The 17,708-nt window shown below is 36.3% G+C and overlaps 1 protein-coding gene across 1 annotated transcript; it reads left to right on the plus strand.

The window, feature by feature from the left end:
- Positions 1-1,390: 1,390 nt before the first annotated feature.
- Positions 1,391-12,174, plus strand: LOC120336720 (protein O-mannose kinase-like). Its single transcript, XM_078109942.1, has 8 exons — positions 1,391-2,568; positions 3,188-3,282; positions 4,044-4,266; positions 5,860-6,684; positions 7,704-7,850; positions 8,978-9,193; positions 9,745-9,848; positions 11,077-12,174. Exons 3-8 carry the CDS (start codon positions 4,204-4,206, stop codon positions 11,414-11,416), a joined length of 1,695 nt encoding a protein of 564 aa, XP_077966068.1. The 5' UTR covers positions 1,391-2,568; positions 3,188-3,282; positions 4,044-4,203; the 3' UTR covers positions 11,417-12,174.
- Positions 12,175-17,708: the final 5,534 nt, after the last annotated feature.

The raw sequence follows: 17,708 nt of genomic DNA on the forward strand, positions 1-17,708 counted from the left end.
AAATACGGAATGCCCGGATTTATCCGTTATCCGGATAGTAAAAATTATAAGTATCCGAACTAACCCTAACTAGATCCTATTCAACATTACTGTGCGCTATGTTTTTAGAAACGGTATTAGCTTCAAATCCAAACGACACGTGAACCTTGCCAAATATGCTGACGGTAAGACCAATTTCTTCGGATTTTCATTTTGTCCTTGGTAGAAAAAAAACGATGAAACGGTTACTTATGAGGCCAACCCCGCCTCCTTTCTAGTTTGACAAGTTCCATTCCTTATAGCCTAAGTATGGCCGCCGAAATTGCATAGATTTATGTGGTGGAGAAAGACGTAACCGATCAGTGGTCCCATATCATGAACGATACGATTTCCAGACTTATCTTTCTATAAGATAAAACGATTGATTCATATTTATGGGGAACCACGGCTCTCTATAGTTACCGACCCATGTCAAGTATTGGAAAGGGACAGTTGATTAATTACCGGGACGTGATAATTTCATATTTTCTGGCGTTTGTTCGACTGCATCTGCTGATGAATACCATAAAGCGCAATTCAAATATTTTTTCCTCATAAGCCAATCGTGCGTATTGTCTTCAAATCGTTCCGTCATGTATCTCGGGCACGAGAGTCTTGCTACGCCACTGTACCTCATGTATTAATAATAAGCCAATTTTTGAGGTCCGTAAATACGGTAATTACCGTTGATATCGAAATTGTTTATTTTTACAACTATAAAAATCCGCCGTGGTTGGTAAAGTTAACTAGTTGAATAAACTACTCAAAATATTAAATAGTTTTCATGGAATATCGATTTGCCGAGTAAGGACGTTTGGATTTTCATAAATGACGGGCTTTTCGAGACAGTAACTGTGGTGTGTGCGTGGTGTAAATTGTGGTGATATTAAAATAAACTTATTAAATAAGCTTTGTGTATTTTCCAAGTCAAGTTTAAGATCATCGCAACAGCCTTATAAACGCCAAATATATATATATATATTCAGTTTCTCTGGAAAGTAATATCTACCTGCAAAAAGTCGGCCACGTTAAAATCCATCATCTCTCCGCCTAATTATGTTGTAAACTGTCATATTTGATTAATCCTGACATTGTGTGTCTGACACGTTGTGCAACAAAAGTACACGTAAGACAACGTTTCATACGCGCGTTATAATTAAGGATATAAATGCAAGGATTAGCGTTGATCAAAACGTGTGCCTTTTATTATTCGGAAGAATTATTTTTTTTATTATATATACTATTTATTTGATGTCGGCCATCTTATAAATACGTTTAAAAGTAACTGTTAACATTTGATATATATATTCAGCATGAACATTTTAAAGGTTATGCAGAAAAACGACAATTTGTCTGAGTGCCAGAAGTCTTTGCTGTAGCAATACTAATATGACGAGGATGTGAATTCTACCGGTTTTCATAAAAAAGGGACTCCCGTAGTGTGTGTACCAGGTTAGGGTTGGGTCATAATTTTATTTCGATTTTCCTTATTTTAGTTCTATTACGAGGTCGGGGACTGTCTGTGTTAGCCGAGTGAATATACCTCCTGCCCATAGGTTTCAATCCTTTCACACAACTTGATGTAAAATAGGCGAACGAAATTAGTTACCCCCCATATTGGTACACATACTTCTGGAGCGCCAAAAAACAGGGTGAGAAGTATGAGACATTTTTATTTTAATACATTTTACAAACATATTTAATATCAATATATATTAGGAAAGTGTATGCATAGGAAAATAATAACTATCTCGTTTCCAACATGAAGTGACTGTGTACCCGTACCTGCATCAATTTGATTTTTACTTGATAAGACGTTCATTGTCATAATGAAAAGACCTGGGTTGTCTGCGTTAAAGCGCCAGGCCTATTCCTGACCAAAGAGTAGAAAATTTGAGATTTTAAAGCGCTGTTGAAGTTCGCAATAAATTAATCCAGCCAACCATAATAAACATCAATCAAAAGTTGTTGGTGATACTACGATTCGAAATCAATTTGGGACAAAACTTTTGCCAGACAAAACGAGGTATTTTATGTAATCAGTAATCAGTAATTTATTTTATCACCAAGAAATACACACTGTACATACAGAACGAGATAAGAAAAGAGAGGAAAATAATGCATTTCAGGGTGAAAGGGGACGCGATAAACCAGCATTGGTTATCGAGCAACGACACCTATGAATAGTCTAACATTGGGTTATACAAGAACAAAAATCGAACTAAATACAATACTAAAGTGAGGAGTCGGACGCCAAAATACTAACATTGGCAGAAATATGTTTAAAAAGACCGAATATTTCCGGACTCACTAAGCAAAGACTCCGAACGCCGACTGGCAGATAACCATGACAACTACGGCACAAATACGGTAACGTCTAAGTGACTGGAGCACCATATTGCAAGCTGAGTTGGACGGTACCGGCCCTGTGCTGATGCATGGTTCATAAAGACTGGGGACGAATTTGTACACGAGGATAATATGAAGAGAGAAAAAAGAATAAAATGTATCTACAGGTTTGGGCAACGGATTAAGAGATCACTAAACCAGGTAATTGCATTGAGTTACATTACTTACAAATAGTCATTTTGTGTGGCATAAATATAACTAATTTCAGAATTTTAAATCACAACGGTTCTGAAGTGCGATCGAATAGGTCATGTAGAATATAGAAATCATTGAATAAAAAAATGTATATACACAACTGTTCAACAGTTCAATAGGACAGTTCATGCAGAATTTATGTCAATAAATTACATAAATTTAAAGTCACAGCAGTACAATAGCCTACTATGATAAGGCAATTCATGCAGAATATATAAGTCACTCAATTATAAAAATGGAAAATTCACAGAATTACAAACATATAAAATAAATATACTAATAATATGGGTCAGTCGGACAGCTGATCAACATAATCCCATTTTGGCCTAGACTGTGCTGTCAAATCTACTGGAACCAGAATCCTGGCATATGCTGGCTCTTATTTTTGAGACATTTTGTTTTTGAAAAAGCGTAAATGTACCTCCACATATATCTGTGAGGGCATAAGTGAGTCAGTATATTAACAATATATATCAATAAAAGTATTTTAAGTAGATATCCGAAAAATTTGCCAAATAAACATTGATAATTCCATTTATTAAGAATAGTAAAATGTTTACTACAGGTTACTTGGACTCGAGGACTGTGGATCAAGTCGAGTAAACTCATTGTATGATCAAGTAATCCTGGAGAATTCACTTTGCAAATTCAACTGGACCGGTAGGTGGAAATCATGAGTTTTTTATACTCTATTTTGAAAGTGGCATAAGAAGAATCACGTAGGGTTTGGGGTAGGTTATTCCAAATTCGCACACCTATGAATTTGAGGGACTTTTGGGATTTGGCAAGTGACAAGCGAGGAACAAAGTAGTTACGCCTTGTTGAAGAACGAGTGTTATGTTCATGCACTGAACTTAGCGAGACAAAATAGTTGTCAAAAGCTGCTGGTAATTGATTGTTTTGAAATTGATGCATAATTTTTGAGATTTCTAGTTTATGGATGTCAGTCAATTTAAGCACTCTAGTTTTATGGTATGAATAATTTAAATTCGAACGATATGGTGCTCTAGCGAGGATTCTAACGGCTCTATTCTGTAAAACCTCTAATCTATGCATGTTGGACTGAGTTGTAGAGCCCCAGGCAGCTATGGCATATTGTATATGAGATTGAAAAAGTGCAAAGTAAACGGTTCTCAAGGTGGAATTTTGTAAATAATTTTTTAGCTTTCCTAAAATCCCTACGGATCTTGACAGTTTTCTATGGATTTCAGTGGTGTGTGTATTCCATTTTAACTGACTATCAATGTGGAGCCCAAGATATTTATAAGACGAGACTATTTCCAATTCGGAGCCTTTAATTTTTATTGAAAAATTCATATGTCTAATGCGAGAGTTTGGACTGAATAACATGACTTTAGATTTATCTATATTTACTGTAAGTTTATTGCATGTCATCCAGTCATGTATTTTATTTATTTCAGTGTTCACCTTATTTTGTAATGTGGTCAAATCTGTCGCACTGGCAAGCAGACAAGCGTCATTAGCAAATAATTTGCTCAAAAGATTTGAGCTGTTAGATAAGTCGTTTATGAAATTCAGAAACGCAAGAGGTCCAAGTACAGATCCTTGCACAATTCCACAATGAATGGGCATCATTGGAGATCTATAGGAACCCAATTCAACATATTGGAATCTATTGGCCAGGTAATCACATAGTAATTTGCCCGCGGTACCTCTGAAACCGTAATGTGCTAACTTATGAGTAAGGATACTGTGATTCACTGTATCGAAAGCTTTTTTAAGATCTAAATGTAAGATCTTTATGTAATTCAGAATAACGAATCAACTAATATTGTGTGAATCTGTATCTGCAGTTGGATTAACGTTCCTACTAATGTGTGTGAAATAATTCAAATATTTTAGGTGAGTGAACACGTACCACTTGTTTTTGGCAAAACCTTCAATTTTATATACATTCTGTACGTTTTAAACCTTGTCTAAGGTTTTGTTTACTCTCCTGATTTGATAATCAGTTTTTATTTATTTGTTTTTACCAATCATTTTATTGTTATGCTTAATATGGAGTCGAAATAAACTTATACTTATAAAACAAGACATGTGTTACAAGTATATGACTGTTTTTAGCAGAAAAGATAACATGTTCCGATTTTGTTTGTATGGTAGTATTTTGTGTCCTCAGGCTTTTTACTTAAACAAAATCAACCACGATTCATAACTGTTTTGGAACTTTTTGAAATGTAAATCTTGTAGTTTGACATTTGGCTGTGAATGGATTTATATTCAGAACGAATGGATCTGTAATCATATTTCACAATACTTGTGGTCTGTGATAATTCTTCTCATTTATGACGTTAACTTGACGCATAAACCTAAGAACATAGTTTTGTTGTTTGTCTGTTTTCTCTTGAAATTTCAGCATTTACTTCGATCGCTCAGTTACATGCTATTATTTTTACTTCTGCTTCCAAGTTTAAAAGTAGGGAACAGTTGAATTTTAACTTATTTAACATTTCACGCGCGATGTGCTTGACTATGCTGACTTTCTGGTATTCCACCCTACCTAGTTGTATTTAGCTGCTTGTCGAACACTGGAGTAAATACTAAACAAAGCAGTTTTCTACATGTAGGTGATTTTTCGATGTCGGTTTCGGCGAATCTGTATCAAACTCAGGCTTTTGTTCAGAACGGAGATGAGTAGAGAATAAATATGATAATTGAAAAGCACAGTTCAACAGGCAAAATGGACTATTAGACGGGGAAATTTTATATTTCTGAATAAGATCTCATATTGATGATGCAAAAACTTGGCAAGGGAGATTGAAAACTAGGCCACACAACTTGCATTTTCTTGCACATAGCTTGTGATTCGGCTTTTTAGGCGAGATCATATTTTTCAACTCATATTTCCGTCGGTTGGCCACATTTCGAAATTATGCGGTTTTTTTTGGATCTGATAACACCGATACTAATAGCAGACCGCAATACGGAGGTCGCCCAGGGCTAAATATCTAGTTTAACAGTTTTGGAGCGTAGTTCTCAGACGAAGACTACGGTTATATTTATGGACACCGTATTCGATTTAACCTCGCACAAAAACTATGGTTGATTTAGGTGAGTGTCAGCTGTTTGCATATAGAAAAAAGGGAATTTAGTCGAGACAACAAGTCTGTTAGATTATTATTAAGCGAGTAATACTTTTTCTACAGTTTGGATGAATAAGATTTACAATTTATGTAAACATTTACAAGTAATAGTTGAACAAAATACGTTTTACAGGTTAAAAACACAATGATAGCAATGTCATCTCCATATGAGAGAGAGTTGAATACATCACCAACAAAAAAACTGAACGTTTTTGAAGGTATTCGTTATCTTTCGGGATTCCTCTGTCGTCGATTCCGCAACGCGCTTCTTATTATATTAATTAGTCTATTTTTCATTCTCATTCACTGCAACATTGAAAACAAATGGACCCAGAAATATGCACCTACTAAAGTATCGGTGAATAATTTGAAGAAGCGAACGTTTGGCCGCGCCATATTGACTAGAGAGCATATTATGTCTGCTACAAGAAATGATAGTTTTTCTACGAAGTCAGTTTTTATTACATCAACGAAACCTCGAAATACCCTTTCTCAAAAATTCAAACATTCACCGCAAAGAGGAAACAGCGATGAAATTACTCTAAGTGCGGTATCTTCAGCGCCTGTATTACGTAGTGCGACAATTGAATCCACAACAAAAAGAAGCAATGTTGAATATACATCACTCAGCTCAACAGAAATAAAATCAAATACGGAGACAAAAGTTTCATCTAAATATGAAGTCAACGATAAAAAATATCACAAAAACTGGTTAACGGCTTACACGACAGGTTTGCCTGAAAATCTTCACTATTTACTCGAGACTTTACTTCTGAGGGATTTTGCAGTCGGAGATAATTTTTCGGTATCAACTGACGATCGGACAAATAGAGTTCCTCCGTGTAAGCGGGGATACTTCAGATTAAACGGAATGCGATCTTGTCACAAATGGCTTCAATGCGAGGAAACATCAAAAATCGTAGGAGATGAATTGTACGGCAGCGGGGTTGGAAAAATTGTAAGTATATTCAGAAATGTTTACCCGTATGCCAACACCTTTAAAACTTATATCATATTGGGATTTCCGATTTTAGTGACGTGCGTACTGCCACACACTGGCGATACCTATTAAAGCTATGACGTGCTTGTACAAAATGGCGCCTGTGGCAAAGTTGAGAATGCGCGTTCATAATATTATTGGAGATTTATGTTCATTCCACTATTCGCTTGAAACGTAAAATATATATATATATATTTTACACCTACAAAAGAGAATGAATAACAAATTTCCATTTCGTATTTTCCAAGCGTGTTTGCGCTCTGTGACGATATGTATTTAAGCTTGTAATATCCCAAATACCCGACCCTAAAAAAGCGTTATGAGTGGTACAGCGTGGAGCTAAGATCTGAAGCCCGAGCCCGACCCGACCCGAAATTCAGGTCGGGTAAGAACTGAAATGTCAATCATTACGTTCGGGTCGGGTCGGGCTTCCATGTCGCTGACTTTTTTTTTCAAATGAGGCGTTTTGGCCACGAGAGACCGTGGTTTGCAGAAAGACAGAAGTTGCCTCATCAACACGTACTAAACTCTTGCAATGACAAGTCAAAGAACTCTTGAAAAAAAAATATGAAATTTCGGGTTTGCTTCGGGCTCGGGCCAGCAAATCCAGTTAATTTTTCGGGCTCGGGTCGGGTTTAATACCCAAGGGCCTGGGTCAAACCGGGCTAAAATTTTTGGCCTCTAGTACAGGATGCACCCAGAAAGCTTGTCATTTGGGACATGTTCTAGCTCGGTAGTTCTTAAACGGTGGAGCGCGGCCCGCTGGGGTCAAAGACATTTTTTGAGGGGGCGTGAAGGGAAGCGTCCTGAAACATTTGGTAACCATCATACACCAACAGAAGTTCAAGAGTTAAATAAATTTTCTTCCTTATCGACTTTATCGTAGAAGTGATAAAGAAATTTATGAGTTCGATTTTTTCAGGTTATTTATGTATATATATATTTTCACTGCAATTCGACTGATTACATTTTTTTAGATTCAAGCTGCTAAATGGCGGAACATGTACGATGTTGCGGTGGTCAGTTTACGTAAAGATCGAATAAAGTACAAATGGTTTGTTCGACGAGTACAATCTGGTGTAAACAACATGCTGATGGTTCAACCTAGTCCGTATGCAACACAGGTAAGCTGTTTTCATATGATTCCCAACCGGAAATTTGTAATAAAAATATACAAGGCCAAAAATTACTAAATTATTTGCACGCATATTTAAACCAGTAGTTCTCGAACTTATAGTCAACGCCCCCTTTTTAGAATTAGTCAAGTCTCGCGACCTACCTCAAAAATAAATAGCTAACAATACCCTACAAATAACAGATGGTAAGGCGAAATTATGTTTTATTCAAAAAAAAAAAAAAAAATTGAAAATACGTGGATGGAAGGTAAATATCGTAAATGAAAAAAAGTAAATATCTAAAATAAAAGGCGGGCAAGATCAAATCTAGCAAATATTTTTATTTTTAATTAGCTGCACGCACCCTCATTGAAGATATTGAAATAGAAACGAAAACGGAGTTTTTATGCATATTGAGGGGGGGTATAATGAGTTTAAAAATAAAAAAAGCAGAAATGTAGCAAACAGTTGGGAACCACAGCTGTAGAACATCACATTCGCTACAGGTATCCCCGTTTGCACTGGGAAACCTGTGGGTATCCCCGTTTATTCGCTTGTCTTATGGCTCATTTAATACACGGTAATTTCTAGTAATAATATCTGATAATCGATTTGCAAAATTCATATGGTATTCATACTATTTCCCATTAATATCAGTAATTTTGAACTCTCCTTCCCAATCTGTTGAATTAGATGTTAGAACCATCAGTGGGGCTGGGCTGTTCGATAACCAGTTTTGGTTCCCCGCGGCTTCCCTTCCCCGGTAATGTAAATATAATTTTTTCGTAATTTTTTGCATGATTTCTGTCGTTTTACTGGCTGGAAAAAATAAACTTGACTTGACTTGTATTCAGAAAAAAAGTGATTATGTCCCTGTTCATTATTGATCATATACATTGACTTTGGATTTCTTTGACTCATTGTCTGTTTTGTACACATAGTGTACGTTTGGATCATTTTGCTGAATTAGTATTTTTAGTCTTGTTGTTATGATTTAGGTCAGGGTGGTCCAAACTGCGCCGACACATTCCGTGCGGCACGCAGAACAATTTTAACTTACACTCTAAATCAGTGTTTCCAGTTACACTATCGTCTGGCCAAACCATTTTTATAACCTAACTTTTTATCTATACCAGGTTGTTGGATATTGCGAGAAAGGCAACACGACAGTAATGGTCATGGAAGCCTGCAAACAAGGCAATTTCCGTTCTTTCTACTGTGGGGGAAAGTTTCGTCAACTGCCTGTGATACAGAAATTCCAGTTTGCAATACAAATGGTCGCACAGTTTGATTATTTGCACAGAGGACTGGGATTGCCCAGAGTTCACTGCGATCTACATACCGTGATGCAGGTAAGTTGGTATATTGTTGACCGGGTTTATTATGTAAAAATATTGGAAAGTACCAAAAAATTTCCCAATAATAAAAATGCCCACATTCTCCATGAACGCTAACCCAGAACTACAAAATATGTTTGTCTTTGTACAAAAGATCCGATCAGCTCCCCGATACAAAGATGAAGTCTGAAAAACTCGATGTACTCGGAGATATGTTACAAGACTTAGATCTCCCCTAGTCATGTTGAAATGAAAAGCAAGCTTTTGGTGAAATATTCGGGTCGTACAGAAATTCTAAAAAATAAAATATTAGCCATTTTACTCTATTCTTGAACGATATACTGAAAACTGACTTTTCCTGGCTTGAGATTGATGAGATTCTTCATGATATTGTTAGATTAGATCAGTTTCTGCTTTTATTTAGCCTTGTTCGGAGAAAAGGCACGAGTAAGCGTTGTATTAAAAAAAATTGCACTCTGCAAATTTTCGGACTGGCTAGGCTGTTGTGTACACTACGTATCCAATAAATAAGTGAATGATAAAAGTTACTTTGTTATTTTTTCTAGGCATTCGGACAATATGTTGTAAGTAACGATGGACGATTGTTTTTGAGCGATCTTGATGAAATTCCACAAATCAATCGAGAAAACAACTCATTTCCAACTTGCGAGTAAGTTTGCTTATTAATATAGGCAGCATAGCTCTTCGAAACGCTATAATTTTGATGCAATAATTGATACCTGTTGGTCCAGTAAAGCGCTCACGAATAGCATTGCACTTCAGTTAGGGCGTACTCGTTAAAATATTTGAAGCGATAAATATTTTTTGATTTTCGCTTCCACTCTGACATTGTCTTATTCAATCTAAGGTCAACGAAATGTCCGATGATAATTACGTGTTTCTGCGATTACGCCCCGAGCTAAATAAAAGTTTAATATTTCTGTGGCTTTTTCAATATTTCTTGTTTCCATTAGCCATTCGCCATGAGTTAAAACGAAACCTTTACTTTTTGGCATAATTTGTATATTATTCAATTCAGCGAATTTGCTGCAATTCACCTTCAAACTTAGAATGATAAACTCATATGTCAAATACCGATGTATGGTTAATTGAATCCCAAATTCTGGCCCATTATTTTAAGAAAGTTTTACTTTAAACTCAACTTCAAAGTGGCCTTGTGGCTCCTAATATTCCGAAAGAATCAAAATATTTCTAGTGTATTCAGTGCTAGCATTCAAAATTTTATAAACAAATTTTCTCCTGCAGATTCGAATTCACTAAACATCATTTTTTTTCGCATTTCAGAAAATATATGTATGTCACTATAACGTAAGCTACATTACCATGACACACTTCACGTGAATCTAATACATAACTTTCAAAACGCAAAATGTAACGCTAATCATTTCATCGATATCACAGTATTCCTAAAACGGGTTTCCCGGAAAAATCTTCTGAATCCCACCACCGAGTGTAACTGTCAATTTACAGTATAATGTTGGCATTGTACTATAAATCAGGGTTTCCCAAACTTTTTCGGCCGCGGACTTATGTTTGTGTATCTTATTTTTGACTGTCTCTCATCCTATGTCGTATCAATTTCTGTGACTAACCAACGAGAAAAAATAGTGTTTCCTTTTACGAAATAAAACTCCTGAAAGTCTGAATCAATAAATACTAACGATTAATACTGAAAGGCTAACGGCAATTCAATAAGAATATTATGATATATTTCTATAGGTTTCAGATTCTTTTCATATCGGTGCGTACACTCTGTGCACTTGCCGCGGACCTCCAGGGGTCAGCGGGACCCAGTTTGGGAAACCCTGCTACAAATAGTACCAAATGTCACGTCCATTATTAACCATTTGTATTTCATTAATTGAAATTTCATTCAGATGTGAGCCAATGGGCATCATGAGCCAACCGGAATTTTTGGCTCCAGAAATAAGATACACTCAACTAGAATTTAATGACGGAGTATCTCGCAAGCCTGTAACGGAAGCTGCGGACGTTTGGAAGATTCCGGATCTTACGGCCAATATCTTGTTTTCCGTGAAGGGTCACAGATCCTTTGAAATTTACAAATTGATGGAATACCATCTGAGTCCAGATCTGCAGGAAATACACGATAAATGTAAAAAGCGCAATCCGAACGATAGACCAAATTCGAGGGAAGTTTTAATTCGTTATCTCGAGGTTTACGAAAAGTTATTAAAAGACAAACGTAAAAGATGATTACACCATTAACCAGGGCGATGACGTTTGTGTCATTCATGTAAAAGCAAATGGCTACTCATGTAGTATGTGAACCAAGATGGCGGTTGTGTTAAGGTTAGGCCATAATTTCAGGTGCAAATACTACGGGAGTCACTTGGCTAGTCCCTGGACTCGTAATAGAACAAAAATAGGGAAAATGAGAATAAAATCATGTCCTGACCCTAACCTAATACACATATTACGTCCCGGTGTCCGCCATCTTGGTGCACATACTACCGGAGCGCCAGCAAATGTGGTATTTGAGAATAAAAAGGAAGAATTATATGCAAAAAATCCGGGATATATTGACAAAGGAATCTTATAGTGGTCGTTATCTATCAATGAAAGCGTATTGGAAAGGCTCCGCGCCCTGGAAACAAGTATCAACAATCACCAAGGAAAGAGATTGACTGAAAATTACGAGTGCCAACTTTTTGAAAGACGAACTAATTTCAGGCAAAAAATTTGGATGAATTTTCGTCAAATTTGGGCTTATCATTATTACGTATTGCCCAACTCTTTGTATCAGCACAAGGGCTGAGTAAATCGAATGATTTACATGGACGATTATTTAACGCTAAAAATAAGAGCTAATTTTTCTTATCCGATTGGTTAAAACAACTATTCATCTTCAAAGTAATCTCGCTGTATGAATTCTGTGATTCCATGTAGAATTCGGTGGTGCTTCATTGTTTATTTATATTGTATTTCTTATATATACTTTTAATTTCTGTGCATAGGATAGGATTTACATATTATCCCGGGGAGTAAAAAGCCATTAGTACGGCTTAATCATATTACTAATCACGGATACCAGTCCGTGTCGGGTATGAGAAGAGTTCAGCCAGTTAGTTGTTTTTATATACATGGCCTTGATGGTGGAGAACCGTGGTCACGTGAATCACCCTGGATAATTTATATGACCTATTTATACGCATTCTCTCCGAAAACAGCTCCACATAAGCAGTCACTGTTGGGCGTAGGCTTGCACGTAATTGACAAAAATCAATTCCGTAATTACGGCAATATCAATTACGTAATGACCCCGTAATTGCGATATTTTCCCACGCATTTAAACCTACCATAACAACCAATTGAATCCAATTCTTCTCCGAATGGGACATTGAAGTTGGGTTTTCATATTCTTGGCAGTACTACACGCCGTCGGCAGATGTTAAAGACAAATATCAAGGAGTGAATTCAAATTCATTTTATTCTGATTTTTATCTTTTGTGTTAGCTTTGGTTTTCCTTTATCACCTTCGCAAATTAACCGTCCCATTTTTATGCGATCAATTTTATTTTATCATTACCGACACTGGTATACGGATATTTATGGAAACGATAGTTTTTTAAAACCACCTTAGTACTGAATAAAAATTACGGGCATCTAATTTATTAACCAACGACGAGCGTATTCTCTCGTTTGATTATACTTGCGATTTCCTCGCGACGAAGACTTGTTTATGCATCGTCTCCGACATTACTGCCTTGTTAGCATTTTATAATTAGGCTTCCCGCTGCTTGTCAGCAGGGAACCTATTGTATTCCTGTGTTTTATTATTATTATTTATTATTATTATTATTATTATTATTATTTTTTTTTTTTCAAATTGTTCCTACAAACTTGAAATTCACCTCAAATGTGCAGAAGTTCTCAGCTAGCAATAAAATGCAAATTTTATGCATGACTGACCATGCTTTCACGCTCCAGTGAGCAAAACGCGTTTTCAGTTTTTTTGCGATTTCTCAAAATTGATACATGCTATTGGGTTGAAATTCATAACAATGATTAATGGACATGTTCCGGATACGATATGTCAAGGATACGCATGAGTGACCTCGGCGATACGCTCCAGTGATCAATATAGGATTTTACATTTTCATCTTCTTCTTGAGAACGACACTACTTAGAGACTTGAAATTTACATCACATGCAGATAATAAGTCCCCCATCACAAATTGCAAATTTTATGCATGAGTGACCAAGTTTTCACGCTCCAGTGAACAAAACGCGTTTTCAGTTTTTTTGCGATTTCTCAAAATTGATACATGCTATTGGGTTGAAATTCATACCAATGATTAATGGACATGTTCCGGATGCGATATGTCAAGGATCCGCATGAGTGACCTCGGCGATACGCTCCAGTGAGCAATATAGGATTTCACATTTTCATCTTCTTCTCGAGAACGACACTACTTAGAGACTTGAAATTTATATCACATGCAGATAATAAGTCCCCCATCATAAATTGCAAATTTTATGCATGACCGACCACGCTTTCACGCTCCAGTGAGCAAAACGCGTCTTCAGTTTTTTTTTACGCGGGAAGCCTGTTAAAGCTGCACGCAGCTCTAGTAATAATTATTGATGTCGACTTATTGACGATATTCCGATTACCATGCTTCATTTTACATTTAATCATTTCGCGGACTGAATGCTTATAACATTATTTGCGATAAATTTAGATCAAATATTATTCATTTGCGTATAATTTAAATATCGAACTTATATGATATGCCTTCTCCGAAAATACAAAGTTATATCGCAAAACAATGCATTTTGTGAAATTTATTTTACACTCACGACATTTATTTGCTAACTCAAGTCGGCGATCCTATCGGCCAAGATTGACACAAGTTTGGTCGGGTGCCGGTGGTATTCAAGTCGACGATAAATCAAAATAAGTTACTGCATTTGGTAAGACACTTAATCATATATGGCCGAAATATTGAGAGGAATTGTGAAAAACATTATGAGCAAGGCCAAGTCCGGACTGATATATAACGATAAAACCGTAAACAGAACATCAAGATTTTGTAATAGAAAATGGATCTCGCACAGAATAAACACACTGGCTCATATTTGATTATATATGATAGCAGTTAAATTTTCAGCGGTCCGCGAGGAATCCGTCGTTTTGCTGTTTCTCTGCCGTCTCAATCGCTTTACCGATGCCGAGAAGACGAAGTTGCTTTGGTTCATTACGCAATCTCTCTTTTTTCGCCATATTGCTATTTGATAAGCGCGACATTAATTATCACGGCGAGGTATTGGCGCGAGTGATCAATCGCTCTTTTCGCTTATTTGGTTCCAATTCGTCGCGAAAGCTCTTCGTTAAATTTCACAAGATCGTCGTGTAGAAAGGTTATGGATATTTTCCTGTTTATACCCCAAGTCTGAAATAAAACAGCCAAAAACAGTATGATATTCTATGTTCATATATCAAGTGTTGATATTAACAATAAAGAATGGTTAAGCATTGCTAATCCACACTTGGTGGGGGATTCCCACTATTTAAACGCGTGACTATAAAATAGAATAAAATAGAAACGGAACATATATACCATAAGTAACGGAAAACTGGAACAAGTAAATAATAAATAGAAGTAAAATGGATACAAATGTTTGATAGTTCGTGTTTGATAGATTGATCTCCTGCGTTCATTAGTCATTTCACCCGAAGAAGTTGAAACCGGGCGTGTTAGCGTCCATCGGTCTTAACACAATTCTTCCCCCTATCTACGGTTATTATGTACATTGGCCATGGCCATGCTAGATAAGATGCGAGAGAAGTTGAAAGCAGGTGTGTTGGCGTCAACCGGTCTCAACGCAATTCTATCCCTTATCTACGGTTAAGTTGCGGGAGAAGTTAAAACCAGGTGTGTTGGCGTCAAACGGCCCTACTCAGTTCTTCCCCCTTAACTACGTTAATAATTTACATTGGCCATGCCAGAGAAGTTGATAATAGGTTACTAAATGGCAACGCGTCATGCCTTCCTTCACCTACGTAACAAGAGAGAGAAAAACGGCTGCGAATACCGGAACTCTAACTTTTTCTACTTGTTGAGCTTTCATTTTTCGCAATAGACGAAATTGACTGCTTTGAAGAAAGCTCGTTTCAATGCAATAATTACGACTTTACGTAATTCGTAACTTCCCTTCCGTAACTCCAAATAATTACGTAATTCCGTAAATCCGTAAATTACGTGCAAGCCTAGTGGGTGATGAGCTTACTGTGAGTTTGGAAACACCGGAACCTTTCCGTTTCTGCATTGTCTACCCAATATATTATATTACACCCTTGGTGAGGTGGTGGTGATGAGCGTGTCCGGTAAATTCGCCGCATGAATTTTAGTCGCATAGGAAAATTCGCGGCATGAAAAATCGCCGCAAGAGAATTTTGCTGTAAAATAAGTATATATTTGTGATAGCATGAAAAATCGCCGCAAGAGCATTTTGCTGTAAAACAAGTATTTGTGATAAGGTTAGGGTGTGCTCTTAAATAACGACGCTTTTTTAAATAGAAAACTGTATTTATCACAAATACTTGTTTTCAGCAAAACGTTCTTGCGGCGATTTTTCCTACGCGACGAAATATCCTGCGGCGACATTTTATACGACGAATTTTCTTAGAACCGGTAATGATATGTGAACCTACGATGGCATCTACCGCTTGCACCACTAGGCCACCGCGCCAACGTCGTGTTTTATTAATTGATTTCACACCTATTAAGCCTCAGGGATGCACGTTGAATATATTTATTTGATGTCTCCGAATCAATATATCATTTGTTTTCTGTATTCCTTCACAAGACGAATAAACAACATACACGTATATTTTCAAGTCGAATATTTCTTGTAATTATATCCATGGCAAGATGCAATCTTTGGAGTTATATTGTGGCGGTGTTAGAAATATACAAAGAAATATGAGAAAACAAATTGACATCTTATTAGATCACTTTTAATTGCGGATAAAAACGAAGATAGTATTATTTGAGATGGAAAATCTCGTGAACGTTATTTGCAGATTACAGATTTAAAGCGAATCGACAAAATCCTTCAAGAATAATTTTAACGGTTAAGAAGACTTCAAGATTTTGTCGACCAAATTAAAAAGTTACTGGGTTTTGTTACAATAGTAAAGTCCAACAGTTCTCATTCACATAGCACACACATAATTGAAGCACAAAGAACGAAATCATACGACACAACAATAACAACACATTGGTGTCCTGATTGCCATTACAAGTCTATGTGGTCGAATCCTAATTAATTCATATTTTATTATGGCAACGACCACATTGGGTACTTTACTTGGGTGTGATATTCCCTATTAGTGACCGTTCCATTAGGTTACGGAAAGCCGCTACTTATTTTCATAGAATCTCGGTTGTGATTGTGTCAATAAAATTGACAAATGATAACCCAGTCTATATTCCGGTATTTGCAATATCTACCGTTAATGTCTCAGTTTCCTACAAACAAATGTAATTTTTACAAAAAATACTATTTCAGATATTGCTACACAGTCTCTAATTTTTACATGGCAGACAATGTCAGCATCGCCAGTTTCAATCTGCCAGAATTGTCTGTTAGGCAACTCAATATGAGTTGAGCTAATTCTGGCAACACAATCAAACTTCTTGAGCGTTCACAATTAAGGAAAACTGGTCATAAATCGCTAATCCTCTATCAATTAGTCGGCGATAATTACCCTCGTTGACCAACGGGGATTTATTCCATTTATTGAACGGCACATTGTGAACGTAAACTCTGGTTGGTTATGACTTCTTTCGTCATTCAAATCTTTGCACATGGAACGGTTAAATTAAATTCTTGTGTCAAAAATTATTGCATCTCAATTTCAGAAAACACAAAACAATTCACAAAATAAACATTTGCACTCTTTGAACACATTTTTCACTTCTGGGTATTTTACAAGAAAATTTGTCAAACCATTTGGGGGGATTTATCAGAAAAGTCACGACGACCAAGAACTATACTGATAATGTACTACCAAGAATTATAGTGATGAATTTCGCGATAGTAAATATCGATGGACACGCGATTTGAAGCAGTCGCGTTCAGTATGATAAGAAAAATAGCTACAGGGTAATAATTTCGCATAACTGAAGTATTGAAAAATTTTAGCATAAAATGTGTTTTGCTAATGTTTAAGGTACTACAATAACATGAAAGAGTTTCAAGGAAAATTAAGAGCTTTAAAAAGTTCATTTTAATTGCTATTTTTGTGGAAATATATATATGAATGGAATTCAGTATCAGCTGTTCCTCTCGCCCTCTTGAGATTATACAAAGGTGGTCGCTAGAAACACAGAAATCAGCTACCGTAATACTTTTTTACAAATAATAACGTTTACAAAGTTTTTTTCAAAGACATATGTTATATTGCACTCATAGATGCTCGAAATGTCCGTCCGTGCACATCAGAGCAGTGTTATAAGTTATAACCTAGAAGTCCAAG

This window comes from Styela clava, chromosome 2 (assembly GCF_964204865.1).
Source record: "Styela clava chromosome 2, kaStyClav1.hap1.2, whole genome shotgun sequence".
Taxonomy (NCBI): domain Eukaryota; kingdom Metazoa; phylum Chordata; class Ascidiacea; order Stolidobranchia; family Styelidae; genus Styela; species Styela clava.